Below are 24,810 nucleotides of genomic sequence, written 5' to 3'. Positions count from 1 at the left end.
TTTTTCATAGTGTCAGTGACCTAGCTGTTCGTGATGGTAATGAGCTTCCTTGAGTTTCTTTAACTGTCATTCTGATATCCTCCCTCCAGCCATAATCTGCCAACCTGTGTGACAGCTAAAGATCCATTAATACTTCAGCTCTTCAGCTAGATAATTATGCACAAGATTTACACTGTGCTGCTCATAAACAGACAATGGCCATCCGTCCAGACAGAATTTGTTGCCTTGAGAAATATCTATTTTCCAGCTGTTCAAAGATCAAGGGTAAAACCGCCAAACTATGCACTGGACAGTATTTATCTTGCTCTATTTTAATGCCATTTGTTTTGAAATCCTTCCAGCGAGCATGTCTAATAAATGACCCTCTTTTGAAGAAGTCACCAGACCATCAATATAAATTATAAATATACAGTACATAGTATTATTCTTTCAAATGTACATTTTAGACATCAGTATAACTTTAGCATTTTGTTATTTATACTTATTGAGATTTGTTGTTATTTGGAAGTGCAGAGTGTACTGAATTGTACAAAACTGGTGCAGACGAAAAAGCTGCTGTTGCCAATAGCAAACAAACTGATATTTGCTTTCAATTTGGTATTTACACTAAAAGAATGGTATGTAGAATATAATTAGTTGGTATGAGTAGCATCACCATAGCACCCACCATTGGCTTACAAATAAAATTGATTGTTTGGATGGGGCAAACAAACAGGATTGTGAAATTTTGTCGGATTCAACAAGCTGGTACAGAACTGATACTGATGGAGTTTGGGAGGTAGGGACTTTCAGAGGTAGTGCTGGAAATGCTGATTGTAAGCACATTCAGTCCCTGTCCTGCACCACCCATGGAAAAAGATAACAGTACACCATAAAGTAATAGAAAAGTAAAACTGTAATATCATGACTTGAAAAATATTTATTCTTGGTCAATACTTAGTTGAACCATCTGAAGCAGCTGTTATGGCAAGAAGTTTCTTTGGTAATCTCTGTTGACTGAACACTTCAGTAGAGCAATGTTTGCCCTCTCCTTCTTGTGAAATTGGGCATGCTTGGACAGATTAGGGTAAAGGTGATGGACAGCCAGTTTGAGATCTTCTCACAGTTGTTCACAGAAATCAATATGAAGAATCTGATTGGGCCACTCAAGAACATCTATTTTCTTCTTTTTAAGACACTCAAGTGTTGTTCTTGTAGTTTGTTATGGATCACAGATAAACTTCCTCCCAGGCAGAAGGTAGCAGGTTTCTTCCCAGCATTCATCTGTAATGTCTGGCAATGTAACTGGCAATCCTGATTTTACCTCTGCACGATTTTGTGATGGGGATGGTGTTATCTGGCTGATGTGTATTGTTTGATTTGTACTTCAAACACAATGTACACATTACAATTGCATGAACTGGCTTGTTATAAATCACTGGTGCTGGTGCCACTGTGGAATTGAACACACTTCTGTGTTTACATAATGTATAGTATTATGGACTGCATGTGGATTGTGTCCAGAAGAACTCCCTAAGGGGGAAAGCACATGCTTATATTTCTAATAAATTCTACTAGTTATACTGAATAAGATCTTTTGTTCAGTCCATGAAATCTTTTCAGCATTTGACTTGTATACCTCTTAGCATTCTGGCCAAAAAGGTCCACATTAGTCTGTTCAGATAACAAGACTTTCTGCCACATGAAGATAATCTTACATGATCTGTAGAAACCTACAATAGAACTCTTTGGAGTGTTGTTGGTTAACTATGCTTGGACTTAATCATCCAGCTCCGAGAGCTGGAGAGTGTAGCAGCTTTCAGCTTCCAGTAATGCTTCATGGGAGGTGATTCCTCGGGAGGCAGCACTACGTAGTGAAATCATCCTTCTTATATTCTTATCTGTTTCAGGTGATGCGTCATTTAGCTAAACTTTTTGACAACATCGCTGATCTTCAGTTCCAAGAGCATGCTGAAAATGAGGCAACAGGAATGTACAGCAAAGAGAAGGAGTTTGTTCCATTCAATGTGAAGTGTCAGTGCACTGGGCAGGTGATTGTGATTATTATATAATTGACATGTGTATCATAAGGTACAACCCTATATTGAGATGAGTTCAGTGCTGAAGATAATTAAAAGATAGTTTTAAACCAAAAATATATATTGTATATGAAAAATGTAGTTAGTGTCTTCATTGCTGTGATGGCTAAAAGTAAATACTAGAGTAATAATTTTTCCCCATTCCTCTTTTCTTCATCATCAAAAACATATCACATAACTTCCGTCAATGACTAAACAGCAGATTAAATTGGTCAGGAAGCTGGAATTGCAAAGAGGAGCATACTGAATTATTCTCCACCATCACTGACTAATGTGAGAAATCCCAAATCCATGTAAAGATGGTGATGTGGGCTTTCTCGGCCCAGCATATAACTGTTCTAGGAGCCAGCGGTTTAGAGATGGTAGAACTGCCATGTTCCAATTATGCTACTATGAGCGCTATCTGCATAAATAGAGGATAAACACCAGCTTACTGCGCCAGTTATACGCTGGGCTTATTAAGCACCTGTCTGACACTACTGTTAATCATTTCCATGGCCTAAAAACTGGACAGTCAATGTTACTGCATTTCCTCTCCTTCCCCTTTAAATGGTGTCACATTCATAAGAGAGAAGCTTTGATCCCCTTACAAGTTTTAAGACAAATCTGCCTTGAGCCCTGGAATGTGTCTATTCAGATTTGCCTAAACTAAATAAATAAAAATCAGTTTTTCAAGTATATTAGCTACCTCAGTAGTAAACAAGCTATATGGTATTTTAGTGTTCAATACTGATCATATATTTTGCCAAATGACAAATTAATTATTACATTAAATAACATGTTCTTTTGTGGGGGATTTAACCGTTTATACCTCCAGATAGCTTAGCTTAACTTTTGCATTTATATATAACCTTTCGGTAAACCAGTTCTATTCTCATTGCTTCAGTATCTCAGAATTTTTTCTTATAGATTTTGGACTCTTAACATTATTATTATTAATATTTATTTATAAGGCGCTACAAGGCATCCGCAGCGCCGTACAGAGACAAACAAAATCACAATACAATGGGAGACAGCACAGTACAGTAAACACAGCAACTCAGTACGCTCAATGCACAGCTAGAGAGGGCGGGGAAGGGGGAGGGAGGATCCGAAAATGACGGGGCCCAAGAAGGGGGGTGTGGAAGACAGGGAGACCCCCAGGGGGGAGGAGGGAGCGAAAGTGGATGTGGGGTGGAGGACCTTTGAGGAGGAGGGCTAAGTAGCTGGAGAGCAGAGTTAGAAGTGGTGGAAACAGGAGGAGAGATGGCCCTGCTCAGAGGAGCGTACAATCTAAGGGCAGGGGTGGACAGACAGAGAGACGCAGGGGAGAGAGGGAGAGTAGGGGGACAGAGGCAGAAGATAAGGTAGGAAGTTAAGTGGGAGACAGAAAGGCTTTAAGAAAAAGGTGGGTTTTTAGGGCCCGTTTGAAGCTGGATAGATTAGGGGAAGTTCTGATGGAGGGAGGGAGCTTGTTCCAGTGGAGGGGGGCAGCGCGGGCGAAGTCTTGGATACGCGCGTGGGAGGAGGTTATAAGGGGGGAAGAGAGGCGACGGTCAGAGGCAGAACGGAGAGGGCGGGATGGAGCATGAATAGAGAGGAGGGTGGAGATGTAGGGTGCAGTGGAGTTGGCGAGGGCCTTGTAGGTGAGTGTGAGGAGCTTAAAGAGGATTCTGAAGGGGAATGGGAGCCAGTGAAGGGCTAGGTATAGGGGGGAGACAAAAGAGGAGCGGCGAGAGAGGAAAATAAGCCTAGCTGCAGCGTTAAGGACGGATCGAAGGGGATCGAGATGAGAGTGGGGGAGGCCAGTGAGGAGGAGGTTGCAGTAGTCCAGGCGGGAGATGATCAGAGAGTGGATAAGGCATTTGGTGGCATCTTGGGAGAGGAAGGGCCGGATGCGAGCGATGTTGCGCAGCTGGAAGCGGCAGGATTTAGCAAGAGAGAGGATGTGGGGGCCAAAGGAGAGAGAGGAGTCGAGGATGACACCAAGGCAGCGAAGTTGGGGGACAGGGGAGATAGAGGTGTTGTCGACAGTGATGGAGAGGTCAGAAGGGGATGGGGTATGAGAGGGAGGAAAAACTATGAGCTCAGTTTTGGCAAGGTTAAGTTTGAGGAATCGAGAGGACATCCAGGAGGAGATGGCAGAGAGGCAGGCGGACACCCTAGAGAGGAGGGGGGGAGAGAGATCAGGAGAGGAGAGGTATAGTTGAGTGTCGTCAGCGTAAAGGTGGTAGCTGAAGCCGAAGGAGCTGATGAGTTCACCCAGGGAGGAGGTGTATAGAGAGAAGAGTAAGGGTCCCAGAACAGAGCCCTGAGGGACCCCGACTGGAAGGGTGGATGGGGGGGAGAGAGACCCAGAGGTGGTGACAGAGAAGGAACGGTGAGTAAGGTAAGAGGTGAACCAGGACAGGACTGGGCCGGAGAGGCCGAAAGACTGGAGGGTGTGAAGGAGGAGGGGGTGGTCAACGGTGTCAAAGGCTGCAGAGAGGTCAAGGAGGATGAGAAGGGAGAAGTGGCCCCTGGCTTTTGCAGAGAGGAGGTCATTGGTGACTTTAGCCAGGGCAGTTTCAGTGGAGTGGAGGGGGCGGAAACCAGACTGGAGAGGATCAAGGAGGGAGTATTCAGAAAGGTAGGAGGTGAGACGGCTGCAGACGAGCCTCTCAAGAATTTTGGAGGCAAATGGGAGAAGAGATATGGGGCGATAGTTCGAGAGAGAAGTGGAGTCGAGATTAGGTTTCTTAAGAATGGGGGATACGAGAGCATGTTTGAAGGAGGAGGGGAAGATGCCAGTGGAGAGGGAGAGATTAAAGAGGTGAGCGAGGTGGGAGCAGGTGGTGGGGGAAAGGGAGCGAAGAAGGTGGGAGGGGATGGGATCCAGGGGGCAGGTAGTGGGGGGGGATGATAAAATGAGAGAGTGGACTTCCTCGCCGGTGGTGGGACGGAAGGAGTGGAGGGGAAGGTGGTTGGGGGGGGAGGACAGAAGAGTGGGAGGGGTGGAAGAGAGAGTGGAGGAGGAGATTTCAAGTCGGATGGCCTCGATTTTAGAGGAGAAGAAGGAGGCGAAATCAGAGGCAGTCAGGGAGGAGGGGGTGGGGGGAGGGGAGGGGGCCAGGAGAGTGCTAAAGGTGGCAAAGAGGCGGCGGGGGTTAGAGGACTGGGAAGAGATGAGGGATTTAAAGAAAGATTGTTTAGCGAGTGAGAGGGCAGAGCTGTAGGATGAAAGGATGAATTTAAAGTGGAGGAAGTCAGCCAGGGAGCGGGATTTTCTCCAGTGACGTTCGGCAGAACGGGAGCATTTTTGGAGGAAGCGGGTAAATTTGGAGTGCCAGGGTTGGGGTTTGGAGCAGCGGGGGTCGACGGAGTGGGCAGGGGCAACCGCGTCCAGAGCGGAGGTGAGGGTGTGATTGTAGAGGGAGACCGCTTGGTTGGGGCAGGCCTGGGAGGAAAGGGGAGAAAGGAGGGTATCGAGAGAGGAGGACAGAGAGGCAGGGTCAAGAGCATCGAGGTTGCGTATGGACAGAGTAGGTTTGGGCAGGGGGAGGGGAGCAGGAGAAGAGGAGAGAGAGAAGGAGAGGAGATGGTGGTCGGATAGAGGAAAGGGAGAGATGGAGAAGTCGGAGAGATTACATAGGTAGGAGAAGACAAGATCAAGGGAGGGACCAAGGCAGTGGGTAGAGGAGGAGGTCCATTGGGTGAGACCAAGGGAGGAAGAGAGGGTGAGCAGTTTGCTGGAAGCAGGGTAGGTGGGGTTGTCGATGGGGATATTAAAGTCACCGAGAATGATCGAGGGGAGATCGGAGGAGAGGTAGTGAGGAAGCCAGCTAGCAAAGTTGTCAAGGAAGAGGGAGGTGGGGCCAGGGGGGCGGTAGATGACAGTGACGCGGAGATGGATGGGGTAGAAGAGGCGGATGGAGTGAGCTTCAAAAGAGGAGAAGGAGAGGGAGGGTTCAGGGGGAATGACACGAAAAGTACAGGTGGAGGAGAGGAGGAGGCCAACTCCACCGCCAGGGCGGGCACCAGGCCTGGCGGAGTGGGTGAAGGAGAGGCCACCATAGGAGAGGGCAGCGGGGGAAGTAGTATCAGAATCGGAGAGCCAGGTTTCAGTAACGGCAAGAAGGTTAAAGGAGTTGGATAGAAAGAGGTCGTGGATAGCAGTCAGCTTGTTGCGGACGGATCTGGCATTCCAGAGGGCACAGAAGAAAGGGGGAGAGGAGAGGGGGGAAATGGGGATGAGGTTAGCAAGATGAGCAGCGCGCGGGGGATGGCGGGGAGGAACGGGAGAGGTAGGGCGGGGGGAGAGTATGGGTATGGAGTAAGAGCGGGGAGGCATAGTAGGGAGAGAGAGTAACAGAACAGTGAGATAGTGGGGACAGTGAAAAACAGGTAAGAACAAAGGCAGGAAGACAATGAAAAGGTGGAAGATAATAACGAATTAGGGCGTGGAGGGCATGGAACAACAGTACAGTGAGATAATAAGGACAATGAAGACAGGTAAGAATGATAGCAGAACAGTAAGATAATAAGGACAGCGGATAACAGGTAAGAATAAGCAGGGAGACAATAGCAAGATGGAGGACAATAACCAATTAGGGCGTGGAAGGCAAAGAATAATAGAAGGAGAGGTAATAAGGACAATGGAAATAGGCAAGAATAATAACAGGTAAAACTAGTTGCTGGTAAATATAAAATCAGGAAAAACAAGATGAAGGCATATAAATAGTAGAATAATAACAGGTAAAAAGTAGAAACTTGTAAATGTACAATCAGGAAAAACAAAATAATGGCATATAAAATAATGTTTTATATGCAGTTGATGCAGTTAAGCCAGGGATTCAGCAGGAGAAGGGTTAACTGACAAGCCGGGTCGGTACACAGTTGATCAGTTGCTGCAGATAAGCCAGGGATTCAGCTGGAGAAGGGTTAATTGACAAGCCGGGTCGGTACACAGTAGATCAGTTGGTGCAGATAAGCCAGGGATTCAGCAGGAGAAGGGTTAATTGACAAGCCGGGTCGGTACACAGTAGATCAGTTGATGCAGATAAGCCAGGGATTCAGCAGGAGAAGGGTTAATTGACAAGCCGGGTCGGTACACAGTAGATCAGTTGGTGCAGATAAGCCAGGGATTCAGCAGGAGAAGGGTTAATTGACAAGCCGGGTCGGTACACAGTAGATCAGTTGATGCAGATAAACCAGGGATTCAGCAGGAGAAGGGTTAACTGACAAGCCGGGTCGGTACACAGTAGATCAGTTGGTGCAGATAAACCAGGGATTCAGCAGGAGAAGGGTTAACTGACAAGCCGGGTCGGTATACAGTAGATCAGTTGGTGCAGATAAGCCAGGGATTCAGCAGGAGAAGGGTTAATTGACAAGCCAGGTCGGTACACAGTAGATCAGTTGATACAGATAAGCCAGGGACTCAGCAGGAGAAGGGTTAATTGATAAGCCGGGTCGGTACACAATAGATCAGTTGGTGCAGATAAGCCAAGGATTCAGCAGGAGAAGGGTTAATTGACAAGCCGGGTCGGTACACAGTAGATCAGTTGATACAGATAAGCCAGGGACTCAGCAGGAGAAGGGTTAACTGACAAGCCGGGTCGGTACACAGTAGATCAGTTGATGTAGATAAGCCAGGGATTCAGCAGGAGAAGGGTTAAAACATTGTATGTTTTATAGCCACATTCTCTGATCTTTGGTTTGAAAAGGTGGAACACTGGCTGAAGAACGTGGAAGATACAATGGGTGAAACCGTACGATACCACATTGCAGAGGCGGTGGCTGCGTATGAGGACAAGCCAAGGGATCAGTGGATTTTTGACTACCCAGCTCAGGTTGCACTGACCAGTTACCAGATCTGGTGGACCATTGATGTTGGAATTGCTTTTGAAAGACTGGAAGAGGGATTTGAAACTGCACTAAAGGATTACAACAAAAAACAGGTTGGTCTACAATGTAAATAATGTAAGCGCCAGTGTGTCAGATAATATTTAATAGACCACAATAATACATAGCTTATTATAAATATGTCAAAAATTATATATATGAAATAGAGAGAAAAAAAGAAAGGAAAAGATTAAAAACTAAACAATTGTGTATAAAACACCGGAATGGAACCACCTGCTGATATTACAGTGAAATAATGAATTTCAAAAATATCAGATTGTTAACAAAGAACGATAAATAGATATTTCAGTCTATTAAATATTATCTGATACACTGGCGCTTCCATTATTTCCATTGTTTCTTCTTTATGAGACATTTCAGTAGAATGTCTATTGGAAGCTGCTAGTATTGTCAGATAGTTATATCGATTATTCTCTTAGCAAGATTGTATTTATCAGTACCATATAGTGCCCTTTAATCTTTTGTTTTGGTCTACAATGTAGCATTTCTGCTTTCATTTTCCTTATGTGTGAAACTGTAAATAACTAATTACATGGGTTTGCTAGGAGCAGCCTCGAGCTAAAGGAGTAGAATATGTAAATATCCACGTTATGTTCTATAATTCTATTTATATACCGTGCAGTAATGCACAGCAAGTTATTTATCCTCACCCTGTAACATTGCTTTAATTTTTCTCTATAACTATTTGTTTAGGAAAATGTAAAGTGCAGATCTAAAGGGTTTAATGTTTTTACTGCCCTTGTCTTGTCTGGCTATCTGCTACCGTGGCAGTTTCCTGTTGCAGCTGATTTGAATGGTTATCTTTATTCATTAGGGCATAGAGTAACCTGCATTGACAACATTAATACCCCCCCCCACACACACACACACCTCTTTCATTTCAACTTTTCTCGTACTGCATTGAGCATGTGAGACTGCAGAAATCACAGTCCAAATTACAGAATTGTTTTCAACTAAACTAGGCCAAAATTGACACGTGACCCTGATATGATCATCTTGAATGATCAAAATCAGATTCCATTTGATTATTTTGTTTGATCAGGAAGAAGAATTCTGTCTACTAACAAATATATCGGCCTGTATGTGGGGTAATCGGCTGACCGGTGACATGGAGCCCCTGGCAATCCATTAATTTCCTTGGCCCATAGAACATCTGGATCTGCCATCTGTGTAGCTAAATTTAATAGGTTTTAATGATATAAAACACTTTTTGCTTACTGCATTATACCTAAGGGGTTATTTATGTATCAAATTCCTACTTTTAATTAAGCTTGCCTCTTCTCTTTCTTCCCAAGGCTAATTACTGTTTTTGCCAATTAGGACTGGGACTGAGAGACTTTTGAAACTTTTTAAGAACTGCATATAGTCAACTTCGCCACTGTTCATACCACCTGTATGGCTAATTACTGGATGTCAGTGGCCCATATGAACATTCATATAGCAGATTTCTCTCAAGGCTTCAGCAGCTGAAATATTAATAAACATGACTATTATACAGGAAGACGCCTTTACTAAACCATAGTGACTGGCTAACTCTGCTATCCTTCAAGTACCAGCTTATTGTTGTGCACCTGTAAGCCCAGATACTTCTGTTTCCTTTCAGGCCAAAAGTTGCTATACATCCCTTCTTCACAATGGAATATGCCATAATGAAGACTGTAATCTCATACATGATGCAACCTATGTGTGCACTCCTTTATTTCAGATCAGTCAGTTAAATGCCCTGATTACCATGTTGCTGGGAGAACTCACAGCTGGAGACAGACAGAAGATCATGACAATATGTACAATAGATGTCCATGCCAGAGATGTAGTTGCTAAGCTCATTATGCATAAGGTAAGAGATATAAATCTAGCATATGTCTTATACCTCAAGGTCACACTATGTGAGATTTTATGCTGAAGCTGTAAGATAGAAGCAAAATAAATGAGCCTGATTCAGCAGAATGTGTCTGGGAGACCTAAACTTCAGAACAAATGTCTAGAACTATATAATGTGATCTTTAAGGTACAAAAATAAGGGTTTTGCCTAATTGACTATATGATAAAGGCACAAAGGGTTTGGAGTTCAATTCCCAGTCATGGCCTTATCTGTGTGGAGTTGGTATGTTCTCCTTGTGTTTGTGTGAGTTTCCTCCCACACTCCAAAAACATACCAGTAGGTTAATTGGCAACTATTAAATTGACCTTAGTCTCTCTCAGTCTGTGTGTCTGTGTTAGGGAATTTAGACTGTAAGCGCCAATGGGGCAGGGACTGATGTGAGTTCTCTGTACAGCGCTGTGAAATTAGTGGTGCTATATTAAGTATCTGCTGCTTCTGATGATAGCTCCTTCTCCTCTGCAAAACTGGTGGATGACTAGCTTCATCTTCCTTTTACATACTAAATGTATGCTGACTCTGCTGCCACTCTTTCTTTTGCATAGAATGCCAATGGTATTAGGAAGGAAGTATCAAAGGATGGCAGATATCAGGACCTGATTATCCAATAGGCTGAGTAGGCTGCAGCCTAGGGTGCAAGGTTTTTGGGGGGTGCAAAATTTTTGAGTGTGTGAAAATTGAGATAGGCAGAACATGAAGAAAACATGAAAGACATTGTAGTAAGATTTTAATCTTGATGTATGCCCATGGTAAAGGCTGAAGACAATGAGTCACCCTTGGGCGGGCGCTTAAGAAAAAGTGAGTAGGAGAGACTAGGATGGTGACAGACGCACCCTCAGTATCGCTCATTTATGCCTCTGCACTGCTTTAATGATCTGATTTCAATGAAAATGAAATAAATGCCAACGATTGCCATGACCCTTTTAGAAAGCCAAGTGTAGCTGAGTTTTAAAAACAAGGGAACATAAACATTGGTTGTTGGGGAATGAAGGAAGCCAGATTTAAATTAAGAACAAGTCCATTTTTTGCCTACCATACTAGCCTGGCGTGAAAGGCAAGAGGGTGCTACGAGCGAATTAGCCTTAGCCTAGGTTGACCTTAAACCTTAATCAGCACCTGGCAGATATTATTACTTGTTGTTGTGTGAAACTGTAAATATCTCACAATATGGGTTTGTTAGAAGTAGCCAGATATTGATGTAGTAATATAGAATATTAAGTAATTATAGATAGTATATAAATAGGACAGATAACAGGTTGCATTTATACAGTTACCATTAGAACAGCTTTCATTATTAAGTTCTGAGTTCTAACAAAAACTGTAATTGTTTACATCTATCTTTGTAGATGTTACAACGGAGTATTTCATTTAGATTAACATTTGTTTTGGCTATAATGTCTTTAACAATAAGCCCAACACAGGGCACTCACATGTATGAAATAAAAGTATTTTTTTATTTTATCACTTTACAGTACTGTGTGCATCATCTTCCTTATAGATTTGTTCTGATCATGTTCAGCTATATTCTTGAGATTTATTATGGTGATATAATAATTTGTTATTTTTTCATCTTAAAGGTGAGCAACTCTCAAGATTTTGCTTGGTTGTCTCAACTTAGGCATCGATGGGACGATAAACAAAAGCATTGCTTTGCCAATATTTGTGATGCCCAGTTCCAGTATTCCTATGAGTATTTGGGAAATACACCCCGACTGGTTATAACACCCTTAACGGACAGGTAAATATCTTTTATGGAATGGTTTTTGTAAACAGAAGCCTTTTGCTCTTAATCTCTGCTAAATTCAGATGCATATTTGTTACAAAGCATAGAAGTCTTTGGGATCGCACTTAAAAGTGGGATACTAGTCTGCAGATAGTCTTGCAAAATGACTTTTATGTCTTAAGTGAATTATGATAGTGAGGGGGCATCAGGGCGGTCTCTAATTTATGTGTATTTTTGCATGTTTGAATTGTTTTATTACATTGTTAAAAGAGATACTAGAAATTTCAGCAAAATTTCAGGTGAAATATTTGTTCCAGTAGAGATGAGGTTGGATTTCTGGCACCTCTGGTCAATCATAGAATTTAAATCCTATTTGTGGGTAGGAGAAGATTATGTGCTCACCTGTAAAATGAGGGCTGCCTCCCAAAATGCACCTTCTCTACCCCTATCATCATTTAAATAATCCAGTCTGCAAAATTAAATCTTATTTTTCCCTCTGAAGTACATAGTAAAACGCACACATGCGCCTGTTATGCACACGGCAAGGCCTGCCCCAAACCCCAACCAGATGCCAGCTGAGCCTGTAAAAACTGGCTCCTTTGCACAACACTAAGCATGTGACATCAACCAAGGACCATTGCCCTTTACTGACTGTCAGTGTGGCTATTTTCCCTTGATATAGAAAAGAAGACTTAGGCATCCATGAGCTAGACCACTATTCATGAGAATGCAGGATGTCATTTCACTAAGAATCGGTGACATCACTGAGGCATTAAGAGACATTTTGTGGATTACGTTCTCATAAATAATACTTCAGTCGACAAAATAGTTACCTCCGCTATGTGTAGTTGACTTTTAACAAGACATACTAAACTTATGGGTAGAACAGTGACACAAACCTCTATCAGAGATCTACAGAATAGAACCCTGATAAAGGTTTTCATACCTTGACAGAACTTGAGATATTTGATTTTGTATTTACACGTACTATGTAGTTGCAAGCGACTGATCTCTGTTATCAGCCAGGCAGAGAAGAGAATAGCTGTACTGTCCTCCAATGTGATTACTGATAGGACGTCTGCTGTGTGTACATAAAAATGATTTCAGTTCTGATAAGTTCCTAAAACTTTTACATATATATTTAGGAATATTATTAGCAGGTATTTTATATAAGGCAACTTGTATGTTAGGTTTAGTTGTCTTTTAATGTTAACAGCCCTTTATTCATAGTTGCCTACTCTCCCGGAATGTCCGGGAGACTCCCGAATTTTTGGGCGTTCTCCCAGACTCCCGAGAGAGCAGGCATTAATCCCGGATCCAGCTGTCGCCGTTGTTGAATATGGTGGGAGCGGGGCTAAATGCAGATTCGTGGCCCCGCCCCTACCACATTTGGCTAAAATTGCCTAAGATTGACAGGGGCGGAGCCTAATGGTGCACCACGCGTGGCCACATCCCCATCGACGGACCCCCTCCCGGACAGCTGCCTTCAAAAGTAGGCAAGTATGCCTTTATTCTTAGCATAATTTAATTATTTTTTTTGTCCAAAATCGCTGAATTTTACTTTATCAGGCAATCGTACTAATTATGCACTCGTATTTGTGCAGGTAAGTGTACAGATCTAATGCCCATTAAACAACCAAAACCAAGGATATATCATTCTTGACCGTCCACAAGCATGAACTCAACATATAGATCAGGACTGGCCAAACTGTAGCTCTCCAGGTGCTGTGAAATGTGATTTTGCTGAGCTGATTTAGATTCGACCCTACAAAACCCATTAGCTGGCAGGGCATGTAGTTTCACAACACCTGGAGAGACACAGGTTGACCAGCCCGATATAGATTACCTCCTTACAACTATGGGGGTCCCATGCACAGGACCTCTGCAGTTCGAGAGATTGTCACCTATGTTGTCTATAATGTTCCAGGTCTCACAGCCTAGGATTCTGCTACAGATGAAGGACATTGGTACAACTGACAACGCCTGGAGGGCATGTTCTGCTAGTTAGGAAGAGGGGTTTATGCCAAAAATAAAAAAGTGATTCCTCTATGAAAATAGTTACCATGTTTCCTCAAGATTCCTAAAGATTGATTTAATTGTTCCCTCCAAGGTGTTATATCACCCTGACCCAGTCTCTCCATCTGACTATGAGCGGTGCTCCCGCAGGCCCCGCCGGAACTGGCAAAACTGAAACCACTAAAGATTTAGGACGGGCCCTGGGGGTTATGGTATATGTTTTCAACTGCTCTGAACAGATGGATTATAAAGTAAGTTAAATGACAAATTCACAATCTGTGCTTCCTAAAACATTTCTTCTCGCAGCGCAGTTTCATTGCAGTTTGTCTTGTAGTCTGTAGGAAACATATATAAAGGTCTGGCGCAGACAGGAGCCTGGGGATGTTTTGATGAATTTAACAGGATTGCAGTAGAAGTTTTATCAGTGGTTGCGGTACAAGTGAAAAGTATTCAAGATGCCATTCGCAACAAGAAAAAGAGGCAAGTAGAGCATCTATCCAGAAATGATAACTTACCGTACATCAAATCAAAATGTAATCTTTTGCAGGGAGCGCATTTCACAGCGTGTCCCTCTCCTCCTGACAGATTCCTGTTCCTTGGAGAAAACATCACATTGAAACCATCAGTGGGAATATTTATCACTATGAATCCTGGATACGCCGGCCGCACGGAACTGCCGGAGAATCTCAAGGCTCTCTTCAGGCAAGCAGTTGGAGCGCTAACGCCACCTATTGTTACTTTATGCTACTTACTTAGTATAGTAAGATCCTAAACATGTGAATAAAAAGTCCAAATGCTTCCTAATTAAAAATCAAGAGACAACTAGGATTTGTAATTACATCATTTTTTAACTAATGCATTGGAGTATTTTATCAAATAAAATATGTGTTGTATTACAACAATAACGATCATTTATAAAGTGTGAAATAAACATAAATACATAACTTAAACCCTTTAGCACAGCCTACAGACAGGTCAAGCTACAGACTAGAACATAACAGCACCATAATACACAATGTGTCCTCCATTTATTTTATCCCACACCCAATAAATCAAATATTTTCCCAATACACTCCAACTGGTTAACAGACATCAGTTGTTGTTGTTTTTTATTTCTTCAGTTGTTGTTTTTTTTGTTGGTGAAATAATAGAGCTACTATTGCCCCTCGTGTTAAATCCAACCCCAGACTGCACACCTTTCTTTAGTATATAAAACACTACTTCTTTTATTTTTAGTGCTATGGAATCATTGTTGACACCCTCTTTGTAACAGCACCTATTGATTTAAAAGAAAAAAAAAAGTGTTTCTCATTTGCCAGATTGATTTACAAAATAATGTGAACAAATATTTTCGGTAGTCTACAGAAAGATATCTCATTGCTTTAAAGTTTTGGACATGGATGGCATTAAAAAAAATCAGCTGTTTCACAGTTTAGTACATACATCGTGGATATGCGGTCCTAAAATTTAACAAAATCCTGAGTCAATGGGACTTATCCCACAGCCTTATCCCTATACCATTTTTGTGCCATTCTGCCAATTTCCCCGTGTTCCTTGTATACGGCAAGAACTACTTTTGTGCTCTCTCACTCCATATTCCTTTTCCCTTTAATAAAATAAACAGGTTCCAGGAATCTGATTGGTTGCTATAGGCAACATCTCCACTTTTTCGGACCCGCCGTTTAGTAAATATACCCCCTGGACTCATTTCTGGCCACTTCAGAACAGTCCAGCATCTTGTCTTGAACCATCCCTGGGTGCTTTTTGAAGTATGTTTGGGGTTATTGTCCTGCTGGAAGACCCATGACCTTCGATGGAGACTAAGATTTCTGACACTTGGTTCAATATTATACTCCAAAATGGCCTGGCAATCTCCAGATTTTATGTCATGCACATGTTCAAGGCAGCCAATGCCATATGTAGCACAGTAACTCCAAAAGATCACTGAACCTCCTCCATGTTTGACTGTATGGAAGGTGTTCATTTTGCTTTACTAACAAGCTCAGTTTGGTCTTCTCTTATCTCCAAGAAGGAATTCGACTTGTCCAGGTGTGTTTGGTCAAACTCCCATCAGACTTTCTTATGTGTCTCTTTCTCCCAGTGGTGCTCTCCTGGGCCTCTTCTCCTATAACCCACTTTCATTAAGTTAACAATGGATGATGCGAATTGAAACTTTAATACCTTGTGTCTGAAGGTTAGATTGAATCTGTTTGGGAGTTGATTGAGATGTTTTCTCAAATTCCAACAATCCTGCACTGCAATCTTCAATCAAGCTTCCTCCTGCAGCTACATCCGCGGAGGTTGGTTACAGTGCGATAGGTCTAGTAACATTAACATACTTATAACATTATGTATGGTGGAAATGGGAACATCAAAGTCTCTGGAGACTGATTTATAGCCTTGAGATTGTCCATGCTGTGCTACAATCTTCTGTATGACTTCCTCAAACAATTCTTTGGCTTTCTTTTCTCCATGCTTATTCCAGTACATACAGTGAGACGAAACAGGAGAATGATTCCTTCTCTCTATTCAAGCTCATTTAATAAGTATTTTTTATATTGCTGGTACTTACTACTCACCACAGTTCAGTTCAGTTCCAAAGTGAGGTACAATCACCTGATTTGAAATCTAATGCAATATAATATAAAAGAAATACATATGTGGATACCAAAATATATATAATTTCAACAATTCTCTTTAAGAAATAGTGCATTATTAGAAAAAAATGCAAGGGTTAATTTTTTTGTCCATGACCAGACATGTGGATTGCTAGGAGGGCCGGATTGAGGGAATGGAGGCCCCGGGCTAAGGATACCGTGAGCCCTCCCCCCTGTGAGCCCCACCCCCCTTGAGCCTTCCCCCGCTTACCTCCTATTCCTGATCCGTCCTGGCTGCAGGCGTTCTTCCACTCCCTGTAGTGCTTCCGCGGTGCGCAGTAATCACCTTACTGAGGAGATCTCATGAGAGTGAGAGTATGACTCATAGTCTCGCTCTCACGAGATCTCCTCAGTAAGGAGAATACTGAGCGCCGCAGAAGGACAACAGTGACAGCAGGCAGCTAACAGCATAACATTTGCTGTTGGGTACCTGACATTCTCCGTGACTTGCCGACAGTCAGAGCCTGATGAATAATGTTGCCGGCCGCACTGCAGCTGAGCAGCTCTAAAGAAAAAAAAGCATTTTCAAGGGCCCTCGAGATGCCCGAGGCCCCTGGGCTTCTAGCCCAGTTAGACCCCGTGTTAAACCGGCCCTGATTGCTAGAAACAAGCAACTTGTGAAAAAATTCAGATTCCATAATAGTAATAGGGAGCTATATATGTGACAGTGCTAAACTCTTGAGATGGGTCTATACTTAAGTTACACATGTTTTGTACGCTTTAGATTTCGTAAGGCAGTTGGTAAAACCGGTGTACTCACACCTGTGAGGACTGTTCTTGTTCTAAGCTTACAATATTAATGGTTACAAATTGACTCTTCTTTCAGGCCATGCGCCATGGTTGTTCCAGACACAGAGCTGATCTGTGAAATAATGCTGATAGCCGAGGGCTTCCTTGATGCCCGGCCATTAGCCAGGAAATTTATTACCCTTTACACCCTGTGCAAGGAGCTGCTTTCTAAACAGGTAATGTTCTATTTTACTACATACAGAAGATTAATTTTCCTCGCAATCTAGTAGACTATACTCACTATATGCGAGTCTAAATTTTTGAAAAAGACAGTTCAAAGTAGAACTAACCAACCCCCCCAACAAGAAAAATAAATTGATTTATTATATATGGCATATATACTTGAAAGTAACGATTCAGATTGCTACATGATGCTGCCATATTTGTGAAAAAGTTCACCCCACGTTTCAGTGTTGATTAATAAACATATTGCTTTGTTAGACTAGCAATGTTGCATAGTAACACACACAGTTTTTAGGATGGCGCTCACTCATTTTCTTTGCTTTCATGATATGCAACACAGATCTGTCCATTTTAATAACATCAACATGGCAGTAGGGAACTATATTTTGTTTTGTGTAGTTCAGAAGGTTCTGATTTATGGCACATGCAGAGATATGATCTATGGTATAAGGATAGAGCCCATTTTTTTTTCATGTTAAACTCAAAATAGTATTGTTGCGAGTCAGAGATGTGTCAAAGTATTTTATCTATTCATAACTTTCTTATGACTCAAATAGAAATGATTTAAACATAGTTAATAGAGAGCACGTTGTAAAGGGCTGCTTCAATATATCTGCAATTCATTTTTCTACAATTCTATTATTCACACATTTTGCCCGCAGTCATTTTTGGAGAAGATAATTGTACTTTAAGAAAACAACGTCGTTAGCTACGAGTCAGAACATGTTCATGTCAGAATTAGTTATGCTTTGTATCTATGCCATAGCTAATAAGCACCCCCTTAATACAGTATGATGCAGACGTCCTGATTAGAGACAGGTAATTTATGATAAAATATACAGCACAGTATAACAAAAGGTGTTTTAAAGTATAGATGACACCAACGCCATCTGCTACACAAAGGTAACATATTATCAGTTTAGAAATCTGCTGCAATCCTGGTGTAATTAAACGTTATGCCACAATCCTATGCTTAGTAGGATAGGTAATGCGAATATTTTTATGATTTATTTCTTAAACATGTTTTATATCTAATTTTCATTTCTAGACCATCAACTTCACATTGTTAGATGTATTTGCAACTGTTCCCAATGCATCTTACAAGTCAAAAATATTTTTCAAATTGAACACAGCAGTGCAGAAAATTGGTCTTTATTTTAAGTTCTAGAACATTTTGCTAATTACATGGTATGCTTACTATTGTTATTGGTATACACTACCCCTGTGGCTTGTATATATTTACTTCTTCTTTTTTTTTTTACCATAATGAAAAATTACATTTGAATTAAGGCAAAACCCATTAAATGATTCATTACAGTTAGGCGTTTAATTCCTGGGTAATGACTGTGTCTTTGTTTCTCCATTGAGCTCTAAATTGGTCAATAAAACTAGACATATTGCTGCTTGACCTAATTCTTGTTCCATATAGTGTCATAAACTAGTGAAGGTTCTATTGGGGCTGATAATTCCAGTATATATTTTAATTGTTTGGTTTTTTTTGAGTCTTGGTCCTGATGTGACCATGATCTACTTAGTGATAAGGCCGGTCGTGATTGCTATAATGCTACAGTTATAAGTGATACAGGAATTGCTTAGTAGGGGATGTGATTTAAAGGGACAATAAATATGACATTAACGTTGAGCCATAATTAAAAATGGCATTGTGCAACCTATACATTTGTGAATGAGAAAAGTTTACATCCCTTACCCCCTCTGCTGTTATCTGACTGTTGGTTGTTAGTTGAAAATTATTTTAGTTTTCCTTTAAAAATGTTCATCTCCATTAATCCAATTATAAATATTAATTTTCACCTCAAATTTTTAGATCATTCCCATCCATTCGCTAGTCACAGAGATTTCTGGTACTTGGTTTGATGGCCACCTTGAAACTTATGTGTAGATAGAGAACACTTGATATATTTCAATTTATAATCAGATTGTATGACAACAAAAATGTTTAGACAAGTTTTTATGATGTGCAAATGACTTGATGATGCACCTTTTACAGGATCACTATGACTGGGGCCTCCGAGCAGTTAAATCTGTTCTGGTTGTGGCAGGTTCCTTAAGACGAGGTGACAGTAACCGACCGGAAAACCAGGTATTATTTTATGGTAAAAATAAATAATCTGTTGTTCTCATCAATTATTGCCTGATAATCCTGTTGGAGGTCTTTTCAATGAATTATATATTCATAATAAGTGATTAATGACATTAGTACGTCACCTTGGATAATGTCCCCTTAATCATTGGCACACCCGGCAACCATCTAGATGAATATAGATGGTTACTGGGTGTGCCAGTGGTTAGGGGGACATCATCCAGTGTTTTAGGCTCTCGATGCTGTCTTGAAGGAGCAGCAACCAGTAACATCTTACATGTGAAGATGCTGTTCCTCCTTGTTGGTGTCAGGGGCGGACCCAGACATTTGCCCTACCCCGGGCGATTTTAGGGGGGGGGGGGATTTAGGCCCCGCCCCTTTCTGTGTTCTAAGGCTGCCGGCGGCTGCACAGTATGTGCAGGTCCGTTCAGCAGTGAAAGTGTGCTGTCCCGCTGCTCTGATTGTGTTTAAAACACAATCAGAGCAGCCGGGCAGCACACTGTCGGCAGCAAGCCCCTGGTAAGGGGGAAAGGCGATCGCCCCGATCGCCCCCCCCCCCCCCCCCCCCCCCCCCTGGATCCGCCACTGATTGGTGTTACATCATAGCCAAGCATCAGACTCCCAGTGTAACAGCCAAGTGTCAGGCTCACAGTCCCAGGAGGACAGGATGCCGCCCCCACCTCCTGCCTGTTAAGATAAGCAGTGGGGTGCTTCCCCAGAGCTTGTGCTGGTCCTGCCTAGGCTATATTTGTCGAGCCCCACTACATTTTTTTTATAGCTGTCAAGCCCCATAGCCCAAGTCCACCACATCCCAAGGAGCATGTGGATAAAATAAATAAATGTATTCTACCTCCAATTTTTAGCATACACAAGGAAATGTGCCCCTGACATTTTGCCTATTGGCCTTTCCACAAATTCATAAACTTACTGCGTAGGGTATAATAGGTGCATGCAGCAGGGGAGGGCTGGGAAATGTTATCCTGGTGGGCAAGACTCGACTCAGCAGCCTATTAGGAACATTTTAAAGGGAAACAATGTGCAGGTGACCCAGCCCAAGGTAGCCCCATATGGGACCACCCTGAGGGCAGATGCCCCCCTGCCTCCCAGCCCATCCTGCCCCTGGCATACAGGGAGATTTAATCATAGGAAACAGAAGTTAACAGATTCTCATTGATTCTATGCAGAAATACACTACCATCCTTGTTCATCATTATCATTTTGATTAAACGGTGGAGGTTATTTACAAAGCACACCTAATACTCCCCATAACATAGGTTGGTTTTGCACTGGTACATCTGCATGGTCCTGCCAGCACAAATCAAGGTGCCTGCACACCCTCTGCTCTCAGCCGCCTCACCAACCTAGAAGTGCGCCTTGGTGTGGCATTGAGAGGTGGAAAAATCTCCAGAGACAGGCGATGAAATTGTAAATGTTGCAACATAGTCCAATCTAGTACTACTTTAATACCAACCATTTCAATAAATTAAAATGGCAGATCTAAAGCAGGTTTGCACTGCGGAGTGGATATTTGGGGTGCCTATATTCGTGGCTATTCTGATGGTCAATTAGGCCTGATGAATGATACATTTGGACAGTATCTGCTATCTCATCATGTGTGGTGTCATAGTCAACTGCACTAGTTGGGCCAAACAGCCAGATCTGATGGGGAACAAATGGCAAACAGCCACATGTGTATTTTGCCAAATTATAGATTAGATTGAGCGCCAGGATTTGACTACATAAGGGCATCTATAGTTAGAGAACTACTGCTTTAAATTTAACAACACATCTGTGGGTAAATGTATAAAGCTGAGAGTTTCCGGCTTGTTTGAAAAGTGAAGATGTTGCCTATAGCAACCAATCAGATTGTAGTTATTTAATTAGTACATTCTACAAAATGACAGCTAGAATCTGATTGGTTGCTATAGACAACATCTCCGCTTTTCAAACTCTGGAAACTCTCAGCTTGATACATTTACCCCCTGATCTTATATCTGATCTCTCATTGATTACATAATATTTGCACTTGGGTGCAAAATCCTAAAAAAAAAACAAACCCCAAACATTGGATCAACAAGATTTGTGTGCTCTGAGCCTGAACTTGTTTCCTGTAATTGCTTTAATTAAAATAATGAAGAAATTAGTGTCATGCCTAATTTTGCATAATGTTTAATATTTTCATTGAGAACTTTACTTTTGACAAATCAACCCATAGATCTTTTCACTTTCTGCTACATCATTTGTTCATGTCCTTAAAATCAGATCCAATCATTTTTCATAAGGAAAGTGATTTTTGCATGTATGCAGATTAATGTTCATTTTCTAATTCCTGCTTGTAGGTGCTCATGCGAGCTTTACGAGACTTCAATTTACCTAAGATAGTAACAGATGATGTCCCGATTTTCATGGGCCTGATCAGTGACCTGTTTCCAGCACTGGATGTACCGAGGAAGAGGGACCTTCACTTTGAACAGATGGTTAAACAGTCTATGCTGGAGCTTCACTTGCAGCCCGAAGAGAGCTTTATCCTCAAAGTAAAAACAAAATCAATTTATATTTAATTACTTTCTATTAAAATAACCGCAGTCAAGCTGCCATAAAACTGAAGGTTAAGTTTTATTACATATTTTTCAAAATTATTCAAGATGTTTTAAAGTGTTCATGTAGCCTTAGTGGGAGAGATACCACATAACTTGTCCTTTAACTTATTATGATAAGGGTCCTGTCCACCATTTCTATATCATTATGATAAAATACATTGAACATATTGGTGGACGTGTGTATGTATTAGAGATGCTCAGGCTCAGTTCTCCGAGGAACCAAGCCCACCTGAACTTAGCAGATCCGAGTACCGAGCTGGCTCAGTACTTTCACGCACCCTTGGAATTGAAAGTGAGGTAAAACTTCATTGTTACTTCGTCAGATCTCATGAGTATTGGATTCTATAAGTACCGACCTCCAAGGCAATCCAGTGTCATTTCACAGAGAGACACAGAAGGGGTAGCACAGTTCTTGGCAGTCCCTATTGCAGTTAGGCAGCGTCATAGCTAGAAAAGAAAAAAGCAGAGTTCTTCAAAGTCTCCAGTGACATTCTACTGAGTTATAGCTCACACACAAACAGGAGAGCTCCATTGTTCCATTGCTAATTGTCATTACTGAAATAGAAATAATAGGGCTTGCAGTGTTCTTCAAAATCTGCAGTCACATTTTACTGTGCTATCAAAATGGATTCACAGCAGTAAACAGAAGACCAGGAGCACCAAGCAGCTGCTGGCACCACTCATGATGATAGTGTCACAAATCGACAGGCTCTGATGGCTTTACCTGCCGGTATTGCAGTGGCTAAGCAAGGCGCAGAGTCTAAACACTCCTCAGGTCTTCACCAGGGACCCGCGCAAGGGTATTTGGGTGTAGCTGCAGAGAGGTGCAGATCGCGGCCCTCCCAGTTAGTTACCATCGAGGTAGGGAGGGAGATCCGAAAGAATGGTCAAGCAAAAGTGGGGTCAGAACCCAATAAGCTCAGGAAACACACCATGCTGGAGATGGAGAGCTATATTCTCTGGCACCCTAGTGGTGCCAGAGTCAGGTTTAAATACATGCTGACTATTTATCATTGGTGGACGTGGTGTCGGCGGTCAGCTGTTTTGACCGCTGACAGGAAGTGCTGGCCGGCGTCTCCGTTGCCTAGCAATGGAGACGCGATGTTTGGACGCATGCGCCCGAACTTCCTGTTGAGACCCGGAAGTAGCGTCTCGTTTCTTGGCAACGGGACGGCAGGGCAATAAGAAAGGCGACTGTCCCCGGCACCAAGCGTGTGTTTGGGGGCGGCGCCTGACAGATGGTAATCCCTCTACATCATCTGCTAAAGCCTATGTTAAAGTGCATAGTGTTTTTAAGTCAGGGAAACAAAAATGCAAAAAAACACCTTTTACCTTGGTAAAGAGAAAAAAAAAACTGTAATCCAGGCAAAGTTATCTACAGAAAAAAATAAAATTGCCTACATGCCATTCTACACACGCAGTGGCAAGGAAAGAAGGAGGCCTTCGCCATTCTCTATGAGTGCTAGTTCTGCAACTGTCACTAAGCCATCTTGTTGTAAGGTCAGTCATGACCAAGCAAGACCTTGTCATTCTGACTCCAGAAGTGTTTAGATTCAGAAATGACACAAACCCCTGAGTAGAGTCTATCTACGAGTACTATGTGTAAGCCTGACTTTTCTGATAGTGTACTAATAAAGTAGGCCCCTTTCAGCATTCTGCAGATGTGTGCATGAGCAGCCCAAGTGTAGCCTGTGATGCACAAATTGAGGATGCCACTTTGGAATTGCAACAGGCTGAGGGGGATGTTTGTGTAGCTGACGAGGGCGCTAAAGAGGATGTTGATGAGGATGATGTTGTTTGTGTAAGTCCTGCACCAGTGGAAGCAGTACTTGCACGTGACAAGAAGAAGGCCATTGTCACCTTTATGTGTGGGATCATTTCTACCCAAATCCTGAAAACAGTTGTCTAACCACTTGTAGCGTTTGTAAACCTACAGTCAGTAGAAGTAGGGACCTTAACCATCTAGGAACCTCATCCATGTTACACCATTTGAAGCGAGTTCATGGCAAGCTGTTGGGAAAATTGGAAACTTATGCTAGAAAAATAACAACAACCAGTCCAGCATAAGCTAGGTCCCTTCTCTCGGCTAGATCCCAACACCTGCCATCTACAACCACAACACGGTCCTCATCAATATCCTCAGTAGCGATCGGAGTTAGACCTGCATCCAAGTTGCTAAGGCTAGATGACTCTTCCACTATCCTGGATTCCTAAGAAGAATTCTTGAGCGTTAGTCCAACTGCTGCTGCTGCTGGGGGTGGATCTGCATCCCAGAAGCAGACCAAGAAGAAGACTATTAGTAGTTTACAACAATTGACTGTTAAACAATCCTTTGCAAGAGGAAGCAAGTATGAAAGCTGTCACCCAGTCTCAAAACGGATCACAGACGCCATGGCGACTATGCTAGTATTAGATCTGCGTCCAATATCCACTATTAATGCAGATGGTTTTAGACAGTTACTTGAGGTTTTGTGTCCCCGTTACCAAATTCCATCACAACACCATTTTACAAGAAAAGTTATTCCTCTCTACCAGAAGGTTCGTAAAAATGTAATTATTGGGCTACAAAATGCCATTCTACCCACTGTGCACTTAACCACAGATATGTGGACAAGCGGAACTAAACAAACTAAAGATTATATGACTTTGACAGCCCACTGGGTTGGTGATTCGCTTTCACCAGCAGGAACAGCAGCAGCATGTATCCAAGAACATCACATTTTTCAGAGGCAGGCTACTCTGTGTATCACTGGCTTCACTAAGAGGCATACAGCTGACAATCTTTTACCAAAACTAAGGGATGTCATTGCAACATGGCTTATCTGCTTGGACTCTCCTTAGGATATATCATTTCTGATAACGCCACAAATATTGTGAGAGTATTACAGCTGTGTGAATTCCTTC

The 24,810-nt window shown here is 42.3% G+C and overlaps 1 protein-coding gene across 1 annotated transcript in view; it reads left to right on the top strand.

The window, feature by feature from the left end:
• DNAH11 (dynein axonemal heavy chain 11) overlaps positions 1-24,810 on the top strand; it is a 168,513-nt gene that overhangs the window by 53,783 nt on the left and 89,920 nt on the right. Inside the window, exons 28-37 of the mRNA XM_075214347.1 lie at positions 1,890-2,030; positions 7,760-7,993; positions 9,664-9,795; positions 11,415-11,575; positions 13,671-13,827; positions 13,911-14,056; positions 14,162-14,278; positions 17,060-17,198; positions 19,214-19,306; positions 21,646-21,840. Coding sequence (XP_075070448.1) covers positions 1,890-2,030; positions 7,760-7,993; positions 9,664-9,795; positions 11,415-11,575; positions 13,671-13,827; positions 13,911-14,056; positions 14,162-14,278; positions 17,060-17,198; positions 19,214-19,306; positions 21,646-21,840 — 1,515 coding nt within the window. The remainder of the gene's footprint in view (positions 1-1,889; positions 2,031-7,759; positions 7,994-9,663; positions 9,796-11,414; positions 11,576-13,670; positions 13,828-13,910; positions 14,057-14,161; positions 14,279-17,059; positions 17,199-19,213; positions 19,307-21,645; positions 21,841-24,810) is intronic.

The sequence above is a fragment of the Mixophyes fleayi genome, chromosome 5, assembly GCF_038048845.1.
Source record: "Mixophyes fleayi isolate aMixFle1 chromosome 5, aMixFle1.hap1, whole genome shotgun sequence".
Lineage (NCBI taxonomy): Eukaryota > Metazoa > Chordata > Amphibia > Anura > Limnodynastidae > Mixophyes > Mixophyes fleayi.
The sequence above is the reverse complement of the archived record's forward strand: the minus strand, read 5'-3'. Positions and strand labels throughout refer to the sequence as shown.